Source organism: Ursus arctos, unplaced genomic scaffold, assembly GCF_023065955.2.
Source record: "Ursus arctos isolate Adak ecotype North America unplaced genomic scaffold, UrsArc2.0 scaffold_22, whole genome shotgun sequence".
In the NCBI taxonomy this organism is placed as follows: Eukaryota; Metazoa; Chordata; class Mammalia; order Carnivora; family Ursidae; genus Ursus; species Ursus arctos.
Window position 1 is genome coordinate 61,917,157 of NW_026622897.1, and position 26,257 is coordinate 61,943,413.

At 37.9% G+C, this 26,257-nt stretch overlaps 2 protein-coding genes and 1 non-coding gene across 7 annotated transcripts in view; all 3 read left to right on the plus strand.

Moving 5' to 3' along the window:
• IPO7 (importin 7) overlaps nucleotides 1-16,352 on the plus strand; it is a 51,113-nt gene extending 34,761 nt beyond the window's left edge. The window contains exons 13-25 of the mRNA XM_026486108.4: nucleotides 1,419-1,508; nucleotides 1,923-2,088; nucleotides 2,274-2,434; nucleotides 4,300-4,428; nucleotides 7,293-7,359; nucleotides 7,443-7,568; nucleotides 8,020-8,117; nucleotides 9,700-9,795; nucleotides 10,460-10,680; nucleotides 10,781-10,986; nucleotides 11,976-12,182; nucleotides 13,736-13,852; nucleotides 14,712-16,352. Coding sequence (XP_026341893.1) covers nucleotides 1,419-1,508; nucleotides 1,923-2,088; nucleotides 2,274-2,434; nucleotides 4,300-4,428; nucleotides 7,293-7,359; nucleotides 7,443-7,568; nucleotides 8,020-8,117; nucleotides 9,700-9,795; nucleotides 10,460-10,680; nucleotides 10,781-10,986; nucleotides 11,976-12,182; nucleotides 13,736-13,852; nucleotides 14,712-14,809 — 1,782 coding nt within the window. The 3' untranslated portion in view covers nucleotides 14,810-16,352. The remainder of the gene's footprint in view (nucleotides 1-1,418; nucleotides 1,509-1,922; nucleotides 2,089-2,273; nucleotides 2,435-4,299; nucleotides 4,429-7,292; nucleotides 7,360-7,442; nucleotides 7,569-8,019; nucleotides 8,118-9,699; nucleotides 9,796-10,459; nucleotides 10,681-10,780; nucleotides 10,987-11,975; nucleotides 12,183-13,735; nucleotides 13,853-14,711) is intronic.
• LOC113245884 (small nucleolar RNA SNORA23) lies at nucleotides 1,660-1,841 on the plus strand. The gene has a single exon (XR_003312826.1). It is a non-coding gene; the product is annotated as a small nucleolar RNA SNORA23 (small nucleolar RNA).
• A 9,091-nt stretch (nucleotides 16,353-25,443) lies between the features above and the next one.
• The window catches only part of ZNF143 (zinc finger protein 143), a 56,866-nt gene continuing 56,052 nt past the window's right edge, over nucleotides 25,444-26,257 (plus strand). The window contains exon 1 of one of the 5 annotated variants that reach the window (XM_057316861.1): nucleotides 25,444-25,541. In XM_057316861.1, the coding sequence (XP_057172844.1) occupies nucleotides 25,446-25,541 (96 nt within the window). In that variant the 5' untranslated portion in view covers nucleotides 25,444-25,445. The remainder of the gene's footprint in view (nucleotides 25,542-26,257) is intronic. The other 4 variants (XM_057316862.1, XM_057316863.1, XM_026486179.4 and 1 more) reach the window with 4 other exon arrangements.

Here is a 26,257-nt window from a genome sequence, read left to right on the forward strand (position 1 = left end):
AGGAACCTCAACTTAATTGTGCACATTATGTCTGACTTGATAAATAAGATCTGAAATTTATTTTGCTTAAAAATTAATAAATGGTAACAAAGTGTAAGTAAATATTTAGTCACAGAATCATCCAACTCCCAGGAACCTTGTTCCATATCACCATTAATCTGTAGGTATATTTTGTTTATATTTTAGTTTTTTTATATCTGTCCACCCATCCTTTTGTTAGTTTATAAGTTAAAGATAGTGATTCTTTGTTATATGGCAGGCGGGAATCTTTAGTGAGTTCTCTTGGCAAGTTCAGATTTTTCTGTTTTAACTCCTTATTTTTAAGTAATTCTGGACTTACAGAAAAATTGCAAAAATAGTTTCTGTTACTCTTCATCCACCTTCCCCTAATGTTAGCATCTTAGATAGCCATACTGCAATTCAAAAACCAAGAAATTAATATTGATAGCATACTTTTCACTAATCTTACAGACCCCTTTCACATTGTGCAAGATTTCCCACTAATGTCCTTTTTTATGGTCCATGATCCAGTCCAGGATCCCACATTGCATTTAGTTCACATGTCTCAGTCTTCAGTTTTTCAAGCATTTATTTTTAATGTTGATACAACATGCAGTTCCAAAAACTCTTCTTAAAAGCTTGTTACCACTTAGAAAAGACCCTACTTTAAGATTCATGAGAATATTTTTGTTCCTTAACCATGGCATTTTAAAAATTTTTAAGTTTTTAAAAATTTTTTTAAAGATTTCATTTATTAATTTGAGAGGGAGTGAGAGTGCATGAGCAAAGGTGGGGGGCAAGGGAGAGAAGGAGAACCAAACTTCCCGCTGAGCAGGGAGCCCAACACAGGCACGATCCCCAGACCCTGAGATTATGACTTGATCTGAGCTGAGATCAAAAGTCGGACACTTAACCCACCGAGCCACCAGGCGCCTCTGAGATTATGACTTGAGCCGAAGGCAGTCTCTTAATCGACTGAGCCACCCAGGTGCCCCAAGAATATCTTTTTAGATAACCAGATTATTACCTTGTAAGCAGGGTCTTTTCTCAATCTGTGTTGTATTCATTTAGAACCTTTCCAGTGAGGCTTTTTTCATTATAATAGTTTTTTTTTTGTTATAATAGTTTTATAAGGTAAGGAATAAAATTAACCACCCTCCCATTACTCAGACATGATTGCCGTAAGATTTGGTGTAAATACTTTCTAAGAAAATGAGGTAAAAAGTTAAAAGATATTCAGTGTTTTTTGATGGTGAAGTTTGAGAATGAGAAAATTGGATAGTGGATCCTGAGGTACAAAGAATCAGAATAAATGTATGTTTTGGTAATAGTCATTTTTAACATTAGTGTATTTATTTGGCATTTGAGATGATTATATTTGGAATTCTCTCAAGAATAATTGTTGTTTATATTTACAGAAAAAGATCTACAAAGATCAGATGGAATACATGTTGCAGAATCACGTATTCCCTCTTTTCAGCAGTGAACTAGGCTATATGAGAGCGAGGGTATGTTTTAAACCTGTATTCAATTATACATTTATGTTTTGTAATGAATGACTGCTTATGTGGACTTCTGTGTGGAACCTTTTTAATGCTCACCTTAGTAAAAGCCTTATTTCATTTTAGACTTCTGTTTCATGTAAATATTTAAGTGGCTGCTGTAATGTGTGCATAGTTTTCATCTGTGTCTCATAGCAGTGTCTGTCTGTGTTTTGCATTCAGATCTTGCTATTCACACAAACATCATGCAGCCAAAGAGTAAGTTGGGATCATAGTACTGGTCTAGTGTTGTCTCTGGACATATCTACCACTGGCCAGCCTCCAAATTCCCACACACAGAACTTTGGAGTAGAGATACTGTAGCTTGGGGCATTTTAATGTAGGATATCTGTAGTAACTCACTGCATCTTTTAATAAAAGGCTTGCTGGGTCCTTCACTATTTTTGTGAAGTAAAGTTCAAAAGTGACCAGAACCTGCAAACGGCCTTAGAGCTGACGCGAAGATGTCTGATTGATGATAGGGAAATGCCTGTGAAAGTGGAAGCTGCCATTGCACTTCAAGTGTTGATCAGCAATCAAGAAAAAGGTAAAGGATTTATATCTCTAAACTAGTGCAGTGTTTTTACAAATAATTGTACAAGGCATAATCCTAGAAAGTTGACACATTGTCTTCCCCTTTATGGGAAAGTATCAATTTTTTATTGTTTGATGTATGTTATATCAGGTTTTAGGAGGTTTTGGCCAAATTTTTTTTCTCTTTTTCTCTTACAGCTAAAGAATATATTACACCATTCATCAGACCTGTAATGCAGGCTCTTCTTCATATAATAAGAGAAACAGAAAATGATGATCTTACCAATGTAATTCAAAAAATGATCTGTGAATATAGTGAAGAAGTTACTCCTATTGCGGTAGAAATGACACAGCATTTGGTACGTTACTTGAACCAATCATTTATTCATTACTTAAAGCTTCTAACAAGTATTTTCATAGGGCTTCCTGTATATCAGGTACTGTTCTATGCCTTATATATATATTTGGTTCATATATCTAGCTCATTTAATTCTCACACAATCCTATATGAAGAATATTCATATACTGAGAGCAAATGTGAGCTATGAAAAGGTTAATTAACCTGCCCAAGCTAGAATGGATGGAGCTGGGGATTCACACCTGAAATATATGCCTCCACAACACACATTCTTAACTACTATCTACGTTGATCATGACTGCTTTGTTTGTGTGATTTTCTGGGACTACTTTGGACAACCAACTTAAAGATGAAGTAGGGGGAAAAAAGATGAAATAGAGGTAATAGTTATTAATAGGGATTTTTTTCAAAAAATTTCTAAGTTTTTTTTTTTTTAAGATTTTATTTATTTATTTGACAGAGAGGGAGGGCACAAGCAGGGGGAACAGAGGGCAGAGGGAGAAGTCGGCTTCCTCTGAATGGAGAGCCTGATGCAGGGGCTTGATCCCAGGACCCTGAGAACATGACCTGAGCTGAAGGCAGACGTTTAACCAACTGAGGTACCCAGGTGCCCTCAAAGATTTTATTTTTTTAAGCAATCTGTACACCCAATGTGGAACTTGAACTTACAACCCTGAGATCAAGAGTTACATGATGACTGAGCCAGCCAGATGCCCTAAATAGTTTTTTTAAAGAGAGAGCAGAGCGCAGGAGAGGGAGAGAGAATCTTTTTTTTTTTTCCAGATTGATTGATTGATTGATTTGCGAGAACACAAAAAAGGGGGGAGGGACAGAGGGAGAAGAAGACCCACTGAGCAGGGAGTGGGATTCAGGGCTTCATTCCAGGACCCCGGGATCATGACCTGAGCCAAAGGCAGAGGCTTAACAACTGATCCACCCAGGCGCGCAGGCAGAAATTATTTTAAGCAGGGTCCATACCCAGCGTGGAGCCTGGGTGCAGGGCTTGAACTCACCACCCTGAGATCATGACCTGAGCTGAAATCGAAGAGTCATATGCTTAACCGACTGAGCCATTCAGGCACCCCTAGATGTTTTGTGTGTGTTTTTTTTTAATGTAATTTATAAACGGTAGTTATTCAGTAGTTGACCTTTGTTTACTGTACATAGCCCCAAACTTCTGAGAATTAACAATGTAAATAATTTAAGGGTAATAGAAAGTATGAACATGTCCCCGACAATTACCATTCATAATACCCATACGGTAATTTATTTGATACAGTTTATATTCCTGCCGAGTATCAAGGTTTCAGGAATCTAGCTCTTGGTATTTGCTGTGGATTTAAGCAAAAGCAGAGCGTTTTGTGAAAAGCTGATTTTGAAATGGGGGAAGGATATTTGAATAATTATAGCAACATTCATTAAATGTGTATATTGCATTTAAAATAAGCTGATTATTAGTTAGGACTCCATCCTTCTCAGTAGTTTGAAAACAATTGAATTTTGTAACAAAAAACCTTGATTAATATACCTACCTGTATTTGGGCATTGTTGAATGTCAGCCAGTAATATTAATAAAAATATTCTTAATATTAAGCACTTTCTATGCCTTGCCTCATTTAAACCTCGAAGTACCTCTATGATAAGTTCTCATATGAAATGTCAGGGAACAGGTCAGGTAACTTAAGGTCACCTAGTAAGTGCCAGTACCATTTGATTGTAGAGCCCAGACTCTTAATTATTATTAATGTTTGGTGACATTGATTGGTTTTGCTGTCCCTGTGAGAACATTTTAAAAATTAAGTTTTAGACCAGAATGTGTTTATATTGCTATAATGGCAAGCCTAAATTATATTCTCTTGAATCTAGGCAATGACATTTAATCAGGTAATCCAGACTGGGCCAGATGAAGAAGGAAGTGATGACAAAGCGGTCACTGCTATGGGAATCCTGAATACCATCGACACACTTCTGAGTGTAGTTGAAGATCATAAAGAGGTAAAGTGATTCAGTGTTATAAGGTTTTGATCCAGGTAATAATCCAAGTTTTAGGGAATTTAAAGCCATTTTTCAACAACTGTCCTAATGCTTTTTTGGAAGGCTCTGGCTTATCTAATTCTCTGGTTATCTTCGACATGCACCTTGATTGTGCCATCTTTTAACTAGTTCCCTTTTGTAAGGAGAAGATTGGTATCTTATGAATATTTTAGGTTCTTTAGTATTAGAAGGAATAGGAAGGAGGTATTTGTATTACCGTATCCTTACCTCAAGGCTCTAGATTCTGGCTGCCTCTTAGGTTGCCTTTCTCAGATCCAGGTCTAATAGTGTGGTGATTCCTAAGAAAAATCTTCTTCCTAGTTTTCCTTTTTTTTCTTTCCAAAGGGGATGTCAGAGGGAGAAAGATAATCTTATGTAGGCTCCTTGCCCAGCGCAGAGCCCAGTGGAGGGCTCGATCTCACAATCCTGAGATCTTTTTTTTTTTTTTTTTTTTAAGATTTTATTTATTTGTTTGAGAGAGAACTAATGGAGGGAAGGGGCAGAGGGAGAAGCACATGCGGGGCTTGATCTTGGGACTCCAGGATCATGACCTGAGCCGAAGGCAGACACGTTAACTGACTGAGCCACCCACACGCCCCATCAAATCCCTGAGATCATGACCTGAGCCAGAAACAAGAGTTGGACGTTTAACTGTCTGAACCACCCAGGCACCTTTCTAGTTTTTCTTTTTAATTAAAAAAAATGTTTCTTAATGATGGTAAACTACACATAACATAAAATTTACTATCTCACCCATTTTTAAGTGTAAAGGTCAGTGGTGTTAAGTATATATTATTGTGTTACCATTTCTATCATCTTTCTAATTTTCTCTTACAATTGTCTTTGAGAAAGAATTGTAATCGTGAATTTTTTAAAACGGAGAATTTTCTTTCTTTAATGTTTTTTTATTATATTATGTTAGTCACCATACAGTACATCCCTGGTTTCTGATATAAAGTTCGATGATTCATTAGTTTCGTATAACACCCAGTGCACCATGCAATACGTGCCCTTCTTACTACCCATCACCAGTCTATCCTATTCCCCCACCCCCCTCCCCTCTGAAGCCCGCAGTTTGTTTTTCAGAGTCCATAGTCTCTCATGCTTCATTCCCCCTTCTGATTACCCCCCCTTTCTTTATCCCTTTCTTCCCCTACCGATCTTCCTAGTTCTTATGTTCCATAGAGGAGAGAAACCATATGATAATTGTCTTTCTCTGCTTGACTTATTTCACTTAGCATTATCTCCTCCAGTGCCGTCCATGTTGTAGCAAATGTTGAGAACTCGTTCTTTCTGATAGCTGAGTAATATTCCATTGTATATATGGACCACAACTTCTTAATCCAGTCATCTGTTGAAGGGCATCTCGTTTCCTTCCACGATTTGGCTATTGTGGACAATGCTGCTGTGAACATTGGGGTGCATATGGCCCTTCTCTTCACTACGTCTGTATCTTTGGGGTAAATACCCAGTAGTGCAATGGCTGGGTCATAGGGTAGCTCAATATTTAACTTTTTAAGGGACCTCCACACTGTTTTCCAGAGTGGCTGTACCAACTTGCATTCCCACCAACAATGTAGGAGGGATCCCCTTTCTCCACATCCTCTCCAGCAATTGTTGTTTCTTGCCTTGTCAGTTTTTGCCATTCTAACTGGCGTAAAGTGGTATCTCAGTGTGGTTTTGATTTGAATTTCCCTGATGGCTAATGATTTTGAACAAAAAATGGAGAAATTTTAAAAATGGAGTAATCAAGACATAGAGAAAAGGATAAAGAACAGAAAACTATAACCAGTACCCTTTAACTACCACCTGAATTTATTAGATTTTTTACATTTTATAGTATATCCTTTAGACTTTATTTCCAGTAAGAAAAAAAAAGTTGAGATAAATATAATTAAAGCCCTTGCAGGACCACTTCCTAATCTCATTTCCCTACTTCTTTCCCTTAGAAGTAACCAGTGTATTGAATTTGGTGTTTATAATTCCAGTGTAGATATTTATATCCATAAATCATGTTTTCAGATTATCTGCAAATTGCCTTTTGCAACAGATTTTTGGTAAACTATTTATGTTCTGTGTTATAATTGGAGATAGGCAGAAGCCATGAGGAATTCTGTAGCTGTTTGTGGTTAACAAATCAGTTGTAATATATTTGAAGAGTTGAAAATGTTTTAAGTATATGTAATTGAAATGGATGTCCTAGTTCTATATCCAGTTAGTAAATTTTATCTTGTCTCCCTTCCCCACTTTTCAAACATTCTGATGGTTTCCAGGGTTTTGGGATCTGAATGAGGATCATACTGAAAATTGAAGAGGAATTTGTATTTTTGGTCTTGGGGTGTGGTTCACTATATCTAACAATTATATAAATAGAGGCGACTTAAGAATTAGTGGGAATGATATGAATAATGCCTTCTTTCAAGTAATTTTTCTGTAAGCCATTGACAGTGACTTTTCAATTCCATCTGGGCTGAGTTGATCTGTATTTAAACACAGAAAGGTCTGTAATCTATCTGCAGAATGATATGGCTCCTTTATTTTCATTATTATTTACATTTTCCAGGGTATTATTTTTCCTTTACTTTTTAGGTAAACTGTGCAAGTGATTCCTTGGGTGTGTTTCACTGTGAATGGTATTTCATTAAATCGTAATGGTATTTCATTAAATTTCAATTCCACATTGACCCACAATTTTGTAATGAGTCACTTCAAAACAAAGATTTAAAATGATTTAAGATATTGACTTTATATTTCAATAAGCAGTGAATTGCATTATACATTATTAATTCACTGGAGTTACATACAATGTTTTTCTTCTCTTTTAGATAACCCAGCAGCTTGAGGGAATCTGCTTACAGGTCATTGGAACTGTTTTACAACAGCATGTCTTAGGTATATACCTCTAATTGTGCTTAGAATTTCTTGCTTTTTCATATCAGCAATCATTGTCCTAATGACTCCATACTCTCTTTTAGAATTCTATGAGGAGATCTTCTCTTTAGCACATAGTTTGACGTGTCAACAAGTGTCTCCGCAAATGTGGCAGTTGCTACCTCTAGTATTTGAGGTTTTTCAGCAAGATGGCTTTGATTACTTTACAGGTAAGTCAAGTCAACATAGAACTACTGAAGATTTCCCTGTTTTGATTTATTTTTAGTATATCACTTGAACGTGTACTTTTGAATATTCTAAGTGCTTCTTTAGATGTTTTCACTTGTAGTTAATGCTCAAGGATGATAACATTGATTTCCATTATATATTTTGATTTAGTTATCCTTTTAGATTTGTTTCCTTTAACACATATTCTCACCCTCCTGCCCCTGTCAGTCTTTTGTATAATATATGATAATACTCTTTGCATTATATACACATAAACACACACACACACACACACACACTATTACAGACCAAACAATCTCATATTTGCTTTCTTTTTCTAAGGAGATTTTTCAGAAACAGCATTTATATTAGTAAAGATATTTAACTTTTATTACTTTTTTATGTTTTAGTTTAATTCATTTTTTAATACTTCTATGCTTTTTATTAATACAGATATGATGCCTCTGCTCCATAATTACGTAACAGTTGATACAGACACACTTCTGTCTGATACCAAGTATCTTGAAATGATATATAGTATGTGTAAGAAGGTAGGTCATTTTTAGTTAATACAAGGATATATGTCATGAGGCTGGTGTTGTGATAAGTATGAAATTGTGAAGATACATGACACATGGTGGTGAACACATTATATGGGTCTGACAGAATAAGGGCTTTAAAAGCTATAAATTAAAAGACTGATTCCTATATGCCACAGTAATGGCTTTGACAAATACTTGTCTTCTGTCTGCCCTGACTTTTTCTTTTTTTTTTTTTTTTTTTTTTAGTTTTTATTTATTTACTTCAGAGAGAGAGAGAGGGCGGGCACTAGAGGAGCAGAGGGGGAAGCAGGACTCCCTGCTGAGCAAGGAGCCCAACTTGGTGCATGATCCCAGGGGGATCATGACCTGAGCTGACTGAGCCACACAGGTGCCCCTGTCTGCCCTGACATTTTATTAGCATTATAAGTGTTTTTGATTTTTAAAGTGCCTGGAGCTTATCTTAGCCTAGTTCTTTGCTAGCCATTGAATCAAAAGAAGGAAAGAATCAAGAACTTATTTGAAAGATATTTGAAAGGATCAGAAATAAAGATAATTTATAAAGAAAATTCTTGGAGGTTACAGGTTTATGGAGGCTTTACAGAAATTATTTAGTAAATAGCAAGATTGTAAAAACCAAGGGTTTACTTAAAATGAAAGTCAGAAATACTGTGCCATTTCTTGGAAAATCACAAGTAAATGTATGCCATATATATATATTTTTTTAATGATTTTCTTAACACAAGAGAGGATATAGTTGTTGAATTAGGGTCCTTCGATAATCAAAGTTAATATAATTGGGTAACATTTGCATTTCTAACAGTGCTGAGACACAGCTAGCTTTTTAACACTAGGCATTTAAAAAATAATTTTGCTCCATGGAGTTTTTAGAGGGGTTTGTCTTCATTGATATCTTTTCTTTCTGAACACTTAGTCACAAAATCATTATCTGGTATACTATTCATTATTTATTGTCAATTATATAATTTATGTTAATACTCTGGGAACAGTAATATCTATCTATACCATCTACTTTCTTTTCCAGAAGTTACCCATAACACTTTAGAGTTCTCTAAGTAGCAGGTCGAGTCCATGTTTTTTATTTCTTGTTTGGGAATAGCGTTTGCCATCAGCAAGCTGCCTCTTCCTCCTCTCCCAGTCCAATGACACTATTTTTTTATTTTATGAGACTTGTGTAGAGAAAGGGCTTGCCTAGCAATGTCAGCTTATTATTATTAATATTTTTTGTACTTCTTTACATAAGAGCCTGGTATCCCTAAGAAAGGTAGGGTACTTTAGCTACGATGGTTCTATGAGAAGATAGTGGTTTTCAACATGGCTGTAGTCCAGAATGGCACTTATAGGGGAGGTGATTCGATTATGTAGACCAAGATGTGCATTTGCTGAGATACAGCCAGGCAGCAACTTCAGATCCTCACAGTTGCTTTAGATTATAGTCTGTACAATGAATATTGTAATCATTTATATTAATTAGAATATCTTAACTCCAGAGACTATAGACAGAGGACAGATCTTCTCTGATTTAAAGGTTTCATGATGCCTCATTGCAGTTTTATATTTCTGTGTTGATCAGGTTCTTACAGGAGTTGCAGGAGAAGATGCAGAGTGCCACGCAGCAAAATTGTTAGAGGTCATCATTTTACAATGCAAAGGGCGTGGCATAGACCAGGTCAGTGAAGCTAACTATTAATGATTTCTTTTTGAGGCTTTGGAGAGACAGTCTTTCCCTCCATTTCTTTTCTTTTGGGGCAGTTGTGTATTTTGTATGTTACTGTTTGTTATGCACTAAATAACATTTTTTAATTGTTGGTTTAAAATTTAACCAATATAAAATGATCATGTGTTTAATATGTGAAAATATGACTGGCAAGTTTTTATGGCTCTTTGTTATCATGCAAGGTAAGATTTTTTTTTATAGTAGGCTGTGAGAGTATTGTTTGCCACATTATCACTTTGCAGTAAGATAGATTTAGTTGTTAAATTTCCATGGTCAGTTTCCAGCTTTATTGATATAACTGAAATATAACATTATATTAGCTTAAGGTGTATAATATGATGAATTGATACAGATGTATATATTGTGAAGTGATTACTACAATAAGGTTAGTCAGTAAGAACATTGTGAATCCAGCTGGCTATCTTGGTGAGGCTCTAATAGCTCAGTGAAGTCTTCTCTAAAGTTAGATTTCTCAGTGAATGCCTCAACAGTAAAAACTCTTAGGTCATCTGATGGAGAGAAAAAGAGGTTAGTTGAGGCAACAAGCTAATATAGGTAGGATTGTTACACTGCTGTTACTTAAGGTTTTGGAATATTTTGCTGGTTGTCTTTATAGTGCATTCCCTTATTTGTGGAAGCAGCTTTAGAGAGACTGACAAGAGAGGTGAAGACAAGTGAACTTCGGACAATGTGCCTGCAAGTTGCCATTGCAGCTTTGTATTATAATCCACACCTACTTCTCAACACCTTAGAAAATCTTCGTTTCCCTAATAATGTTGAACCAGTTACAAATCATTTTATTACACAGTGGCTTAATGATGTTGATTGTTTCTTGGGGTAAGTGACATATATTGGATCTTTGCTTATTTAACTTTGTGAGAAACTCTGCTTATTAAAAAAAAAAAGAAGAAAATCTTTATTTTATTTTATTTTTTAGGCTTCATGACAGAAAGATGTGTGTTCTGGGCCTGTGTGCTCTTATTGATATGGAACAAATACCACAAGTTTTAAATCAGGTTTCTGGACAGATTTTGCCAGCTTTTATCCTTTTATTTAATGGATTAAAAAGAGCATATGCCTGCCATGCAGAACACGAGAATGATAGTGATGATGATGATGAAGCTGAAGATGATGATGAAACTGGTAAGGGATTTATGGTGGAGGAAGCCAAACTTACCTAGTTAGAAGTCAGTGGACTTGTTTTTTTAGCCCTTCTCCTAAAGAAATGTGGAATCATACCCAAATGCTTTCCTGTTTATTCATGCATAAAAAGAGTGCCTTATCTTCCTGCTAGAGCGTAAGGTCAGCAAAGGCAGGAACTTGGGCTAGATCTCCTGACATGTAAAGCAATTGTAGGCATTTATGGTTTTGCTGTTGGCAAACATCTATCTGATAGTGCTAAAACCCAAGTATATCTGCGCTATAAAATTAATTTGATGAGATGTTGGCTAATACATTTCACCTGTAGAACACTACAGACTACAAGAGTATAAATTTATGGAATGTTGGTTAAGAGAAATTATCATAATGGTTTCAGAATAAGAAAGGTATTGCCATTTTTGTCTTTTACCATTCACCAACTTAGCCTTTAAAAAAAACCTCACAAAAAGTGTTCTATGGGTATAACATAAACTATATATTATTTTACTGTTGGTGTTTGGTATATTCCATAAGGCCCAGAGCACAAGTGCTGAATCTCATATTATGTAATCCTTTTTCAGACCTCTGGTATTAGGAATTGTGGTTGGGTTTCTTGTATTTCTATGAGAAGTTTTTATTCTATTTATTGCTGAATATTGTATTTATTTAAATATTTATTTATTTATTTGAGAGAGAGAGAGAGCAGGAGTGGGAGGGGCAGAAAGAATCTCAGGCAGACTTTGTGCTGAGTATGGAGCCCGACGGGGATCTTGATCTCATGACCCCAAGATCACAACCTGAGCCGAAACCAAGAGTCACATGCTTAACTAACTGCACCAGCCAGGTGCCTCACTGAATATTATATTAAACACCAGTTCCTGGAACTTGAATTTATTCGGTTGTGATTTGTAATTTACTGGCTGATTTCTTGTCAGTTTGTTGAGTAAGAGGATACTTCGGTATTAACAAATGCACCTATTTATGGCTTGCAGAGGAACTGGGGAGTGATGAAGATGATATTGATGAAGATGGGCAAGAATATTTGGAGATTTTGGCTAAGCAAGCTGGTGAGGATGGAGATGATGAAGATTGGGAAGAGGATGATGCTGAGGAGACTGCTCTAGAAGGCTATTCCACAATCATTGATGATGAAGATAACCCTGTTGATGAGTATCAGATATTTAAAGCTATATTTCAAAGTAAGTCAACTTGTTATATGTAATTCAGATAGCTCTATATGATCCATTTCCCTGAACCTTTCTGTCCTTATTTGTGTCTGTCACTTAAAGAAGGAACCCAAACTTGACTATGATTGAGGGATTGGTAGCTGAAGTATCCAGAGTTACTACTGTTGCCATAGAGTTATAGAGTATTTCCTCATTTTATTATTTTACTTTTATTTAGATTGTCATATTGAAACGTGCACATTTTAGGAAAATAGTATAGTTCAAAATTTATACAGTCACAATTCCTCTTTCCACTTCTGATTTCTGTCCTTCAGCTTTCTCCAGAAGTATCTACTCTTAGATCTGTTTGTTGCGTGTTTATGTATTTGTGTATCTTTCTTTCCCCTAAAATCACAGTTAACTTTCTGAGAATTTGACCATTTTTAACGTTAATGATCTTGGAATCCCTTTTCTTTTTTCCTGTAATACATTGTGTGTGGCTCTACCATCCTTTACTTGGACTTCAACAAAATATAACATCTTTGTTCTGTCCAGCTTAAGAAATTAAAATTGGCACTATATTTGAAACACCCTTTTCCCCACAGAGTTAACAACTGTGCTATCATTCCTATGTATTGTGAGAACTTTGATGTAGAATAAATTCTGTGATAACCAAGGCATTAGTCTTCCAAACCCATGACAAAGCAATTACGTTTCAAGGTTACAGAAACATAGAGAAGTGGTTTCTGAGCTACATGGCAAGCAACAAGAATTGATTGAGGTGCCAAGAAATACTGACTTGTTTTTGTCTGTGACTTTGTATTTTATAGACTTAAATACATGTTAATCCCAAAGGGTGGTTTATAGTAGAGGGCCTGTGCATAGGAATTGCAATAAAGTAGAAATAGAAAATCATGTGATTGGATGTCAGCTTCCCCCCCCCCCCAAACACCTGGCATCTGGTACATATGGAAATCAGTTTTCAGTCTTGGAATTACTGTGTTAAAAACTTTCGTGGAAAGTCTTTATAGAGAACTTTTTTCTCTCAACTCAGCACACACCTACCCCTTTGTATAGCTACTTAATTGAAATAGGGAAATACATGGTCAGACTTGGTACCCTTATATGTCAATATATCTAGTGCATGTTTTTATGAAACACTGAGATTTTAATACCTGGCCTTGTCACATGCTGGGAAAATTTGTTTTCCATTTATCACAGTTTGGGTTTGACCATTATTTTAGGCTATAATATAAAACGTGAGCATTTTAAGTATTACAGAGCTACCATTGGAAAAAGATAGTAGGTGTATTTAAGAAAAGAACTGGTTTCAGCTCTGATTTTTTATTTGCTAGAGATACGAAATAGGAGAATAAAAAAATTTTGTAGCATAATGCCAAATCAGAATTTTTTCTCCCTTTATCTTTTGTTTCACAAATAACTTAAAGTAACTTAAATTATTTTGGGGAAAGTAAAAAGTAGATCAGAATTTCAGTACTGGAGGCGAAGCAGATGGAACAGAATGGAAAGGAACTACCAAGCCTCTCATATTATTGCCCTTTTTCCCCTTGTTTTCTTTTTGATAGCTATACAAAATCGTAATCCTGTGTGGTATCAGGCTTTGACTCATGGTCTCAATGAAGAACAAAGAAAACAGTTACAGGATATAGCAACTCTGGCTGATCAAAGAAGAGCAGCCCATGGTATGTCAATTGATCGCAACCCCTCTTTAATGCAATTGATGACTTGATACAGCTTTAACTTTTTATATTAAATGATTTACAATTATGTAAAAGCTACAGTTGTTGCAGGTGATAGGAATTATGAAGGAATGAAATGAAGAAATGAATTGTTTTTGGCCATAGTTGACTGATTTTAAGTATAGTCGAAGACTACTTTCATTGTGCAGTAGCTTTAATAAAGTTGCTCAAGCTCATGGTGATGGCTTGATAGTAGAAAAGTCTATTAAAAGTGTAAAAAAATTTTTAGGTTATGAAACCTGTGCTTTTTCTTGGAAATATATTAAAGGAAATCCCAGACATCATCACTTCTTACCATCTTTAAACATTTCAGTATGCGTTTCAGGAAAGGACATTTTAGATAATAACACAGCCTAACAATTTTCTGTAGGTCTTAATACTATTAGTCAGATTAGTTTAATATTCACAAAAGTATCCTCCTTACAAAGAAGGTACAACTTTCTAAGGTATTTTACATTTGGATTTGCCAGCACTAGATTCATAGCTCTTACTCCCTTTGTTGAAGACTGAGTTCTGATTCAGTATTTGACTCAGAAATGTGTATTTAAAGATTTTTAACATCAAAAAGTGAAAGTTGGCTAAGAAGTCTACAGCATACAACATGGGGGTTTATCTTCTCTCTATAATGTACCCCTTCCCCTCTCTTACTCCTATACAAGAGGAGGAGAAGGAAGACAACTTTGGGACTTCTGGCTAATACCAGTGGGTTAAGCTTTTATTAATGTCTATCAGTTCCTTCTCTTCTCCAAAGTAGTAAGATGATCAAAAACTCTATTAAACTTTCACTTACTTGTTTTTTTAGAATCCAAAATGATTGAGAAGCATGGAGGATACAAGTTCAGTGCTCCAGTTGTGCCAAGTTCTTTCAATTTTGGAGGCCCGGCACCAGGGATGAATTGAGTTGTCACTTTCTTTCCTGCTGTGTGATTGTAGTGAAGAGCTTGTGTTCCTCCTAGTAGCGGTTCCAGAACTGGTTCATGTTATCTACTCTAAACTAATTGATCAATAGATGGACAAAAAAAACCCAGGAGGTGGGACCTGATCATGCAACTTGGCACTGAAAAAGAAACCAGAGGGATTTCAGGGGTGGGGGGAGGGTGGTAATTTGGGGGTGGTATTTTCTTTATTTTTTGAAGAAAGTAAGATTCTGACTGAAAGTTCAAGTGACACTGTGGAAATCTGAAACGAGGGGATGTCATGAAGGCAGCTTTTCTTTTTCTGAGGAAAAAATAGGCATGGGCTACAGGACTATTTAAAATGTCTCATTTACAGTATAAGCTCAAAGGTAGATGTAATTTTTACACCTATGAGTATTTGTCCAATTTCTGTCTCTTCCTCACCATTGGGTATCTATTCTTTATATGTAAATAAGATAAGGTAATTGATAGCCTTATTCAATCTTCATCATTTTCATTCATCAAAGATTGTTCCTATGTAGATTATTGGACATTTATTGTAGCACTACATAACTGATTAAAAAAAATCTGTAAATGAATTAGCACTTTCATATTGAAACAAGCCTGCTAGCCTATGTATAAAATAGCAAAATGTTTGCTGTTTATAAAAAGAAGGGATGTAATGGGGTGGGGGGCAGGGTAATTTCAAGTTATTAATTTAAAAATGAACTAGCAGTTTTGTACCTGGTGACTTTGTGGTGCACTCACCTCTGATAGTGACTTGAATTCGGTATGTTAAAAGGGGTTAGTGATATTTCATTGCTGCTAAAAAATGGCAACTCCCTCTGTGTCCTGTTTTTTCTTAAAGCTCTCAGTGTACAAGTGGAGACTTGAAAACAAGACCTTACTGTGTCATATACGAAAGGTGATATTTGAAGCATGTAAATTGGACATAGTTCTACTCTTAAAGAGTTGATCAAAGAGTATGGCTAAACATCTATATATGCAATCTATTAAAAGAACTTAATTCGGCTCTTATGTCTTGATTTGATTGCAGTTTTTTCCTCATTATAAAACTTTCCCCTCATTGGCCTGTTTTTATCCTGTACCTAGAAAGAGTGCAAAATGCACTCTCTTAAAATTTAACACCTGCCCATATTCTTCTCCCCCCATCTTCCCTACCCCTCTTGTTGATTGTGGTAATTGATCGCTAGGCTGAAGGCACACGGTTCCCTCCAAAAACCACTATTGATACCACTGCAAAAACAAGCCAGCAACAAAGACAATGCGGAGAGGTTGGCTTGCTTCCTTCTCTCCTAACTGCATGTTGAAAAATAAGCCTTTATTGATCTTAAACATCTGTCAGATGAGTCATACATTGGGTTATTTTTTTATATACCTGTATACACACAATATTTCAAATTGAAAGCAACATCTCAATGGATTCAAAACTATTAATGCTGTTGTCTATAACAGACTAGGAAATTTATAACTGTAAAAATGAAACAAATGCACATATTGATATTTAAAATGCATAATGAAGAAAACCCATTGGTGTTGTGTTTTTCTTGTATGCCAATAATTAAGCCACTACTGTTGGCACTGTTTGGTTTTCTATTTTAACACTGAAGGAGTGAAAGTATTTCCTATATTTATGAATTTACTATGAAAATCTTGGCAAAAAAACAAAAAAAAATTGTCTGTCTAAAATGTGTGGGTGAAAACTGTTAATCAAGTGTGTTTCTACTTTTTTCCCCCCAAGTTGGACACCATCTGTATACCCTAGGTTGCTTAAGGGGATTTCACTATTATATAAAATCAATAAAATTAAAATGGAGTAGTTGTATATATGCAACATTGTGTACAGAGGGGATATATTGAATAGTATTAAACATTTTCATCTTCCTTTACCTTTTATCCCTTAATATCTAGTCTACTTTTTTAAATTTCAGACTTCAGTGCTCTTTGAATTGATAATTCCAATTTTCACATTGTTATTGGAAAACCATATCTAATAAAGGTTTTAGTTACTCCCATGCACAGTATGAAAATTCTCATTTGCTGAGCTTTTATTCTAAGAAAATGTATTGGTATGTCTTTGAGAATAAGTTTTATTGTCTCCTCTGTCATACAATCCAAACTAATCTCCATTTATAGATTTTAATTGAAATTAAAGACCTTAAAATTAAATCATATTAAATAGTATTCAAGTGTTAGTTTCTAATGTACCAAATATATATATCAGTTATTTATAGTATTCCCTTAAATTTAACATCAAATTATAGTTTCTTACAGATTATGCACCTTGATATTTGTTAAGTGCTTCTGGATAAGGTTGTAGGACTTTGGGTAAGAGTATTTACAGACTTGTAATTGGTTGCATGTAGATATTATTTAACATACAGTCTTTCCCACAGTTTCACAAACCTGTAACTTATTTAATTTATAGAAGTGAATTCTGATTTTGTTTGGGTTTCAATTTTTGTCAAATGGCTTACAGTGTAGAATCTTCACTTTTTGTTAAACTTAAGCCATCTATTTTTTTAAAAAACGTATTCATTTATCACTATTTAAGGAAGTTAATCTGTTTCTCTCCAGGTCATAAATGGTGATTACTAAGCTACACACCTTATCAAGATAGTGACTGCTGTGCTCTCCTCTGGAAGAGACCAGAGTGTAGAGCCGGGGTCACCAAACCACGCCCTATGATTGTATGCTTCTCTTCAGCCCTAGATGTAGGCCCTGAAGCAAGCATGAAGAGAAAATCGTTAAGAACTGTATTAATACGACTAAACCATGTCTTTGGGAAGATCTAACACAATGCCTTAAGCATAGTGGGCATTCCGTAAGTGTTTGTAAAATGAATGGCCTAAAATTACATTAAAACATCCATCATAAAAATGTCAGTTCTGTTTTATATAATTTAAATTTTGGTGAAGATTATCTGTGACTTTTTTTTTTTTTTAAGCATTCCTGAATTCCACGTTTTACCCTTGATGAGGTTGACCACTCTTGCAATAGCACTTTGGTGAATGTGGTTCTTACAAAGGGAAACTAGGTGTCCAGCTAGAAATCCAGAATTTTATTAATATGTAAGGAGAAAATGTCTTTTAAGTAATTATTTGTGAGATAGGACACACCCCTTCCAGGTTTTTTAAAGCATAGGTGACCACTCCTTTATATATGTCTGGATTCTGCTTTGATGTACAGATTGAAATTTGTCAGTTATACTGAATATTTGGATCCTGTATTTAAATGCTTCCTGAATTTTAAGATTTCTTTTAAAATCATTTAATAAACTCAAACTAGAAATATAAGGGAACTCCTCAAAATGAAAAAAGGCATTACCAAAAATGTAAAGCTAATTAATGGACATAATGATTAGAAACTAAAAATTTACCCCTGTGATCAAGAACCAGACAAGCAAGTTCCCTGTTGCCACTTAATATTCGGCATTGTGCACGTAAGGTTATAGTCAGGGCAATTAGGCAAGAATAAATAAAAGGCTTCCTTTGGAAGAAGTGAAACTATTTGCAGATGATGTGATCTTGTAGAAAGCTTATAGAAATCCCCACACAAAAACCTACTGACTTCATCATGGTTGCAAAACACAAGATTAATATTCAAAGATCAGTTGGATTCTATACAACAGCAGTGAAATTAAGGAAATTCCATTTATAACCCATCAAAAAACTTAGCAAAACTGAAAACCCTGTGAAAACTCAACGCTGTTGAGAGACCTAAATAGATGGAAAGATGTCCCATATTCATGAATTGGAAGACCGTTATCATGAAGACGGCAATCCTCCCCAAATTGATCTATGGATTGTGTAATCCCTATAAAAACACAGCTACTTTTTTTTTTTTTTGCAGGAAATGACAAACAATTTGTATGGATATGCAAGGGACTCAGACTAGTCAAAACAGTCTTGAAAGTGAACATGATCTTGTAATCATGACAGGAGTCATGGTGCAACTTAAGCTGACTGATGGAGTAAAATTGAGAGTTCAGAAATAAACCCTTAAGTTTATGGTCAACTGATTTTTTACAAGGGTGCCAAGACCATTCAATAGAAGAATAATCTTTTCAACAAGTGGTTCTGAGACAGCTGGGTATCTACCCTCACACCATACACACAAATCAACTCAAAGTGGTTCAAAGATTTAAACGTTAAAACTCCACAAACATTTTAACATTAAAACTCCAAAACTCTTAAAAAATATTGGCATAATCTTTGTGACTGAATTAGGCAACAGTTTTTTGGATCTAACACCAAAAAACACAAGCAACAAAAGGATAAACAGGAAACTTGAACTTCACCAAAATTCTAGACTGCTTCAAAGGACCCTTTCCAGAAAGTGAAAAGACAACCCAGAGAATGTGAGAAAATATTTGCAAATCCCGAATATATAGAGGACTCTTAAAACTCAACAACAAAGAAACCCCAATTTAAAAAGGAATTGGGGGGGGGGTACCTGGGTGGCTCAATTGTTAAGCATCTGCCTTCGGCTCAGGTCACAATCCCAGGGTGCTGGGATCCAGCCCCACATCAGGCTCCCTGCTCAGTGGGGAGCCTGCTTCTCTCTGTTCCGTCTCTTGCTGTGTCTCTCTCTGTCAAATCAATAAAATCTTTAAATAAATAAATAAAAAGAATTGGGGGGGCCCCTGGGTGGTTCAGTCGTTAAGCGTCTGCCTTCGGCTCAGGGCGTGATCCCGGCGTTCTGGGATCGAGCCCCACATCAGGCTCCTCTGCTGGGAGCCTGCTTCTTCCTCTCCCACTCCCCCTGCTTGTGTTCCCTCTCTCACTGGCTGTCTCTATCTCTGTCGAATAAATAAATAAAATCTAAAAAAAAAGTAAAAAAGGAATCGGGTACCTGGCTGGCTCAGTAGAGCATGTGACAACAATCGTTGGATCGTGAGTTCTGGCCCCAAGTTGGGTGTAGAGCCTACTAAAAGGATATCCTTCACACCTACTAACGTGTCCGTAATCAAGAAGGTGAAAGTTACAAGTTTGGTAAGGATGTGGAGAAATGGGAACCCTCACACATTGCTGATAAGATGAAAATGCTTATCTGATGTAGAAAAGTTTGACGGCTCCTCAGAAGATTGAAAATAGTGTAACCCAGAAATCCTACTCCTGGATATACATAACCAAGAGAAATGAAACACGTGTCTGCACAAAAACATGCACACAACTGTTCATAGTAGCGCTATAGCCAAGACGTAAAAACAACCCAAATAACCGTTAATTGATGGATGGATAAATAAAATGTATGGCCGTACGATCAGTTGGATATTAGGCAATAAAAAATAATGAAGTATTGTTACATGCTACAATATGGATGAGCCTTGGAACAGTGAAAGTAGTCAAAACATTCCATTTAGATGAAATGTCTGGAATTGTCAAGTCCAGAGACAGAGTGGTGGCTGTGGGGGGTGGAGAAGGAATGAGGAATTACTGCTAATGGGTGGTACAGGGTGTCTTCTGGGGATGATGGTTTGTACAGCCTTGTGAATATACTAAAAACGGAAGTGAACACTTCAAAATGGTGAATTTTATATGAATATCCCAGTTTTCAGTTTTCTTTAAAAGTCCGATTTGGTTAAAGTTCTCTAAAAAGTAACATGAAATGTTTTTAAAAAGTTTTACTCGTGATTATTCAGTTGTAAATAGTCTAGAGATTGGGAGTAAATAGTTTTAGAGATTGTCACCCCCCATATTTTGTTTTGCTACTAGTTCATGTTTTTTTCTTCTTTATTAAGTAACTCTAGGCCCATCGTGGGGCTCAAACCCATGACCCCGAGATCGAGTTGCAAGCTCCACCAACTGAGCCAGCCAGGTGCCCCATTCATATTTTAAATCCCATCACCCTGTCAAACAGCCCTATTACTGTAGCTGGTGCCAAAGTTTTGGAGGCAGATCCTTAAAATTTTTTTCCTGTAAATGTTGCATCTCTGTTGAATCTTTTTTTTTTTTTAAGATTTTATTTATCTGTCAGAGCGCACAAGCAGGGGAAGCGGCAGTCAGAGGGAGAAGCAGGCTCCTCTCTGAGCAAGGAGCTGGCTTGGAACTCCATCCCAGGGCCCTGGGATCAAGACTTGAGCTGAAGGTAGACGCTTAGCTAACTGAGCCACCCAGGCACCCCAGTATCTTTTGATATAATACAAAGTATTAGGAATTTAAGACTGAGTCAAACTTTTTTTTCTCAAAAAAAAAAATTACAGCACTTAGTGTTTTTCTTTATAAAATAGTACCAATCTTACTGCTTATTTGGAGACATGAGCTTCACTTTAAAAAAAAATTCGTGGGGCACCTGGATGGCTCAGTCAGTTAAGTGTCTGACTCTTGATTTTGGCTCAGGTCATGATCTCAGGGTCATGAGATTGAGCCCCGTCAGGCTCCGCACTCACTGGGGAGTCTGCTTGCGATTCTCTCCTTCTCCCTTTGCCCTTCCCCCAGGCCCCTGTGTGCACACTCGTTTGCTCTCTAAAAAATAAATCTTTTAAAAAATTCTCACTTTGTTTCAAGATCCTGTTTTCCCAGGAGCACCTGGGTGTCTCAGTCAGTTGAGCATCTGACTCTTGATTTTGGCTCAGGTCATGATCTCAGGGTCCTGTACAGAATTCAGGCTCAAGTCAGGCTCTGTACAGAATTCTGCTTCTCTCTCTCCCTCCCTCTGTTTGTATGCTCTCTCTCTCTAAAATAAATAAAATCTTAAAAAAAAAAAGTTTTCCCAGAAAAACAAAATCATGTTAAAACCAGTGGTTTCATTCCTGGACTAACTACTTATTCTGCTGAAATGCTGCAGATATACTATGCATATTAATGAAACTGATTTTCCTTCTATCTGTAATGCTCTACTTTAAATTTAAGTAAATGTTAATTAGAAGCCAAAATGATAGCTAGAACATCATTGAGGTAGCCAGTTTCAAAGGAACAACTGGAATCTTAAGGGATTTTAGAAGATTTATAATATTTTGTAAATTGAGAGTGTATTTTCCTATTAGTTTGCCACTAAAATAACACACATTAACCACAATTGGTAAACCTTGAAGCTCACCATTTGGGTGATTCTTTTCAAATGGGGTTAACAAATTGGCCCAAGGATAGAGTTGGTAAAAAGAAAAAAATGCATTCATGTTGGCATTATAGATCAGTTTGAAGTAAGGGAAATCATGTAATTAGTCACAACATTACCAGTTTTATGATACCTATGCTTAGGTCAGCATATATACTGAGAACTGAGATTGGAATGTTTCAAATAACCTAATCACACACTTCCTAAAGTATGTTCTAATTAAACCTTGATTAATGTGGAAGCTGAATGAGATTAATTCAATGCGTTTATTACATACCAAGGACTCAACTCTGGGTCCATGGGCCCTATGGAATTTCAAACCTTTTGAGATTTATTTATTTTAGAGAGTGTGTGAGCGTGAGGGGGGGAGGGGCAGAGGGAGAGAGAATCTCAAGCAGACTCCCCACTGAGCAGAGTCCAAGGTGGGACTGGATCCCAGGACCCTGAGATTGTGACCTGAGCCAAAACCAAGTGGGACGCTTAACCTTAATCAACTAAGCCACCCAGGTGCCCCAGAACTACATTTAAAAAAAAATTTTTTTTAAGATTTGTCAGAGAGAGCTCAAGGAGCCCAACGCAGGACTTAATCCCAGGACCCTGGTACCATGACCTGAGCAGAAGGCAGACATTTAACCAACTGAGCCACCCAGGGGTCCCAGAACTTCAAACTTTTTAGTACATCTTTCATAGCTTTCATCTGAATCTCAAAGGCATATCAAGGTGCTTAAGAACCACTGCTGTATGCCATTAAGGTGAGAATTTGAGACAGGCTGACATTTAGTAAGTACGGGAGCAGCACCGAACCATCTCCTGAGCAGCAGTGTGCTACCTGTATCTACATTATCATATATCCTCCCGATTACACTGTGCAGTTAAGTGGCTTTACCTCACACATTGAGTTAACAGGTTCTGAGACAAGTGACACATCCAGGCAACAACTCCTAACGGAGAGCAAGCTACTAGGTTGGTTTTAAATTCTTCAGTGTTGAAAAAAAAAAAAAAATCTAGGACGCCTGGTAGCTCAGTTGGTTGGTTAAGTGTCTGCCTTCGGCTCGGGTCATGATCCCAGGGTCCTGGGGTGGAGCCCTGAGTTGGGCTCCCTGCTTGGTGGGGAGCCTGCTTCTCCCTCTGCCTGCCGTTCCCCCTGCTTGTGCTCTCTCTCTCTCAAATAAATAATAAATAAAAATCTACAAATTCATGATGAAAAAAATTCAAATTACAGAAATAATTTAATAAATCAGTGACCCGTTAACAACTTCTCCTAATTACTTTTAAGAGTTTAATGCATCCTTTCTCTGTATGTTTTTTCTGTGCATGTAATACTTGTTAATGGTCATGTCATTGTACAAATATGCCAAAATCAACCATTCTCTAGAAAGTTTTGAGGTACTGAATGTTTTTTAAAAAACATCATGGTAACAGTTTTTTAAAGGGGGCTAGAAATGTTAGCGTATTTATAGACTTGAGGAAATGGTTCAGCTTTATCTAAAAGCCTGAACTAGCACTGATTGGAAGTATTTTCAAAAAGCCATTAATTTGACAAAATGTATTAAGATCTGAGACAGGAGGTGATTTGGGCAAAATCTGAAGATTATGAATGGCCATATACACTTGAACTCTGTTCTACAGTCACTGGTAAATACTGTTAACACAAAGCTCCATTCCCTGTGACAAAGTCAGAATTAAGGTTTCTCTCTGACTCATTTGAATTAAGCACCCTATCCACCAACATTCAATTTTTACAACCACTCAGAAGGTTCTAGGGACACTAAGGTGTCCTGTAATTGCAATCTGTAACTACAGGGTGATTTTTAAATTCTTTTTGAGATTTTATATTTATAGTGCTTTAATAAGTAGACTAAAAGCATGGGACTCAGTAATAACTAGCTAAGCTACGTGAGAATATTTTGATTAATGACATTTCTGTTTATAAAATGCAGATATAACATCTGGAAGGTACTGAGAGTATAAAGTAAAACACCTTGTTTTTCATCTGAACTCTACCACTGTCTGACAAAGAGAACGTATCCATTGGGTACGTATCTGTTTTGTAAGCCAATTCCTCCAGCTTCAAGTAACCTAACCCGGTTTTGTGTCACATTTTTCATCTTTATAAGGGCGTAAAAAATAGTAACTGAACTCCTAAAGAATATATAGCCAAAAGAAATCCAAAGTCCTTCCGCCTTCTAATGGAGTTTGGGCATCAATTATGCAACTATGCTTTGGTTAGGGTTAGTCGATCCCCACTCCACAACAAAAATAAGGTAACATTAAAATCTCCAAACGGACTCAGTAGGTTGGCTATTTTTAACACCCTTTTGCTTTAATCTTTTGGCAATTCCATAATCACCTGAAATTCAAGTCACTAAATCAAGCGCCGTCCAGCTGTCCGGTTTTTTAAGCAGGTTACAAATGTGTTGAAGCGATCTGCCAGCTCATTCTCATAACTACCTAATTCTGCACCTGGAACGCCCGACTGAACAAACCTTGTTTCCACACTATCTCACCTTTACTCAGCCTTGTTGTCAAAGCAAATGAATAGTTAATAAATATTCCTGAAAAGCCTAGTATTTCCAATAGTTTAGAAAACGTCTGGGTTGAGAGTTACAAGAAACTATTACCTAAACTTCACAACTAACTTGGAGCCATTCTTAATAGTACTGGGGAGCCCAAGCCAATGCTTTTCCCGCCCTCTTCACTTTCCTTTAATTTGCAACACAAAGAAAAGGGAAAGTAAAACCGAAGGTAGCGACACCACTACAGACCACTTCCAATTTAGAACCTAAGCAACAAGAAAGCACAAAAACATCCGCAGTGTCTCCCAGCAAGGACTAAGGCGACCGCCCTGTCGCCAAGGTCCGTCGGAGATCGGCAGAGGCAGGAGGTCCACTCCCCCCCCCCCGCACCAAATGATGCCCCAGCGACTTGAAAAGCGCGAACAGGCTCGGCAGCCAGTGACCGGCATACAGCAGCTCTTGGGAAAGCAGAACCCTCTCCCCAAACCAAAGGCCTTGGCTGGCGCCGAGAGCCCCCAGGGAGCGGGCAGGCGTCTTTTTCTGTCCTAGCCCTCTCTACCACGTCCCTCCCAACGGGGCGACATTCGGCAATCGCCAGGCAAAGCCCAACCAGTCTCCAGAACGCGCTCCGAGAAGCCCACCGGGAGAGCCAAAGCCACGTCCTAGCCCCTGTGGGGAAAATGGCGCCCGTCACCCCTTCTCCCTCCCGGCTAGTCACAAGGACCAGCCTCCCTCCCTCGCTACAAAATGGCGCCTCCCGCTGGGGCCCCAGAATCGGCATAAATCACTTGTCAGCGAGGCGGTATCTGTCTAGGATGAGCGGTTCTGCCAACCAGTCAGACACAGGAACTTTGATTCCGCTTTTGCACAAGCCATTCAGGGGCTGGCTGCAAGGCCGGACGAGGCCAACGTCACGAAAAGGGGGCGTGAATGAGGCGGTCTCCTTTCGCGTCGCCTAAATTTGAGCCAATGGCAAGCAGGAAGAGTCTCGTAAGCGACGTAATGACCGCCCAATGGAGGCTGGGGGCGGGCCTCAGACTCGCTATGCGGGTTGCGGGGCCTGGGGGCCGGGCGGCTGTTTCCTGTCCTGGTGCATGGTGGTCGGACGAAGGAATTGTTGGAAAATTTTCTCGGAGGTTCGTATATAAATGTGTTTTTACCCAGTGTGCATTATTCTCCGCCCGGCCGCCGCCCTCAGCGCGGCGGCGCGGGCCCACTCGGGCCCGGGCTCCGACTCCGGCTGCTTAGCCTTCGCCGCAGGCCCTGCCGATCCTACGGCCGGCCTCGGTAGCGGCGCCTGGGCAGAAGCGGAGTTTATTAATAACCCGCGGCCGCCACTCTGGGGCGGCGGAGCTTTTCTCGCTGAGGACGCACCCCCCCCCCTTGTCTCTTCGCGTTGCGCCCCGCCTGTTCCCTTTAGGGGACCGCCGAGGGGAGGGAGTGAAAGGGGAGGGTGGAGCCCTCGGGAGCCTGGCGGCGCTTCTCGGCTTGACCTCCGCGCGGGGCGAGTCCCCAGACGCCGCCGAGGCGAAGCTCCTCCGGCTGGTACGCCGGGCCACGGTCCGCACCAGGCCCCAGCCCGACGCCGGCGGCGGGACCGGCCCAGGGCCCGCTCGGGACCCCGTCTGCACATCGCACCCAGAATTTCCTCCCACCCACATCGTGCACAAATTTCTTGTTTCTCTCACTTTTTTTTTTTTTTTTTAATTTTTGGGTTACTGGGGCCTAACATCGAATATTAGAAGTTGTCAGTTTTATCATTGCCCTTTTTTCTCGGTTTTGGCCAGAGTTAACGGATCTTTCAGTACCTTTGTACTATATTAGTGTGGAACGTGAACCAGTTTTTATTCCCTCCC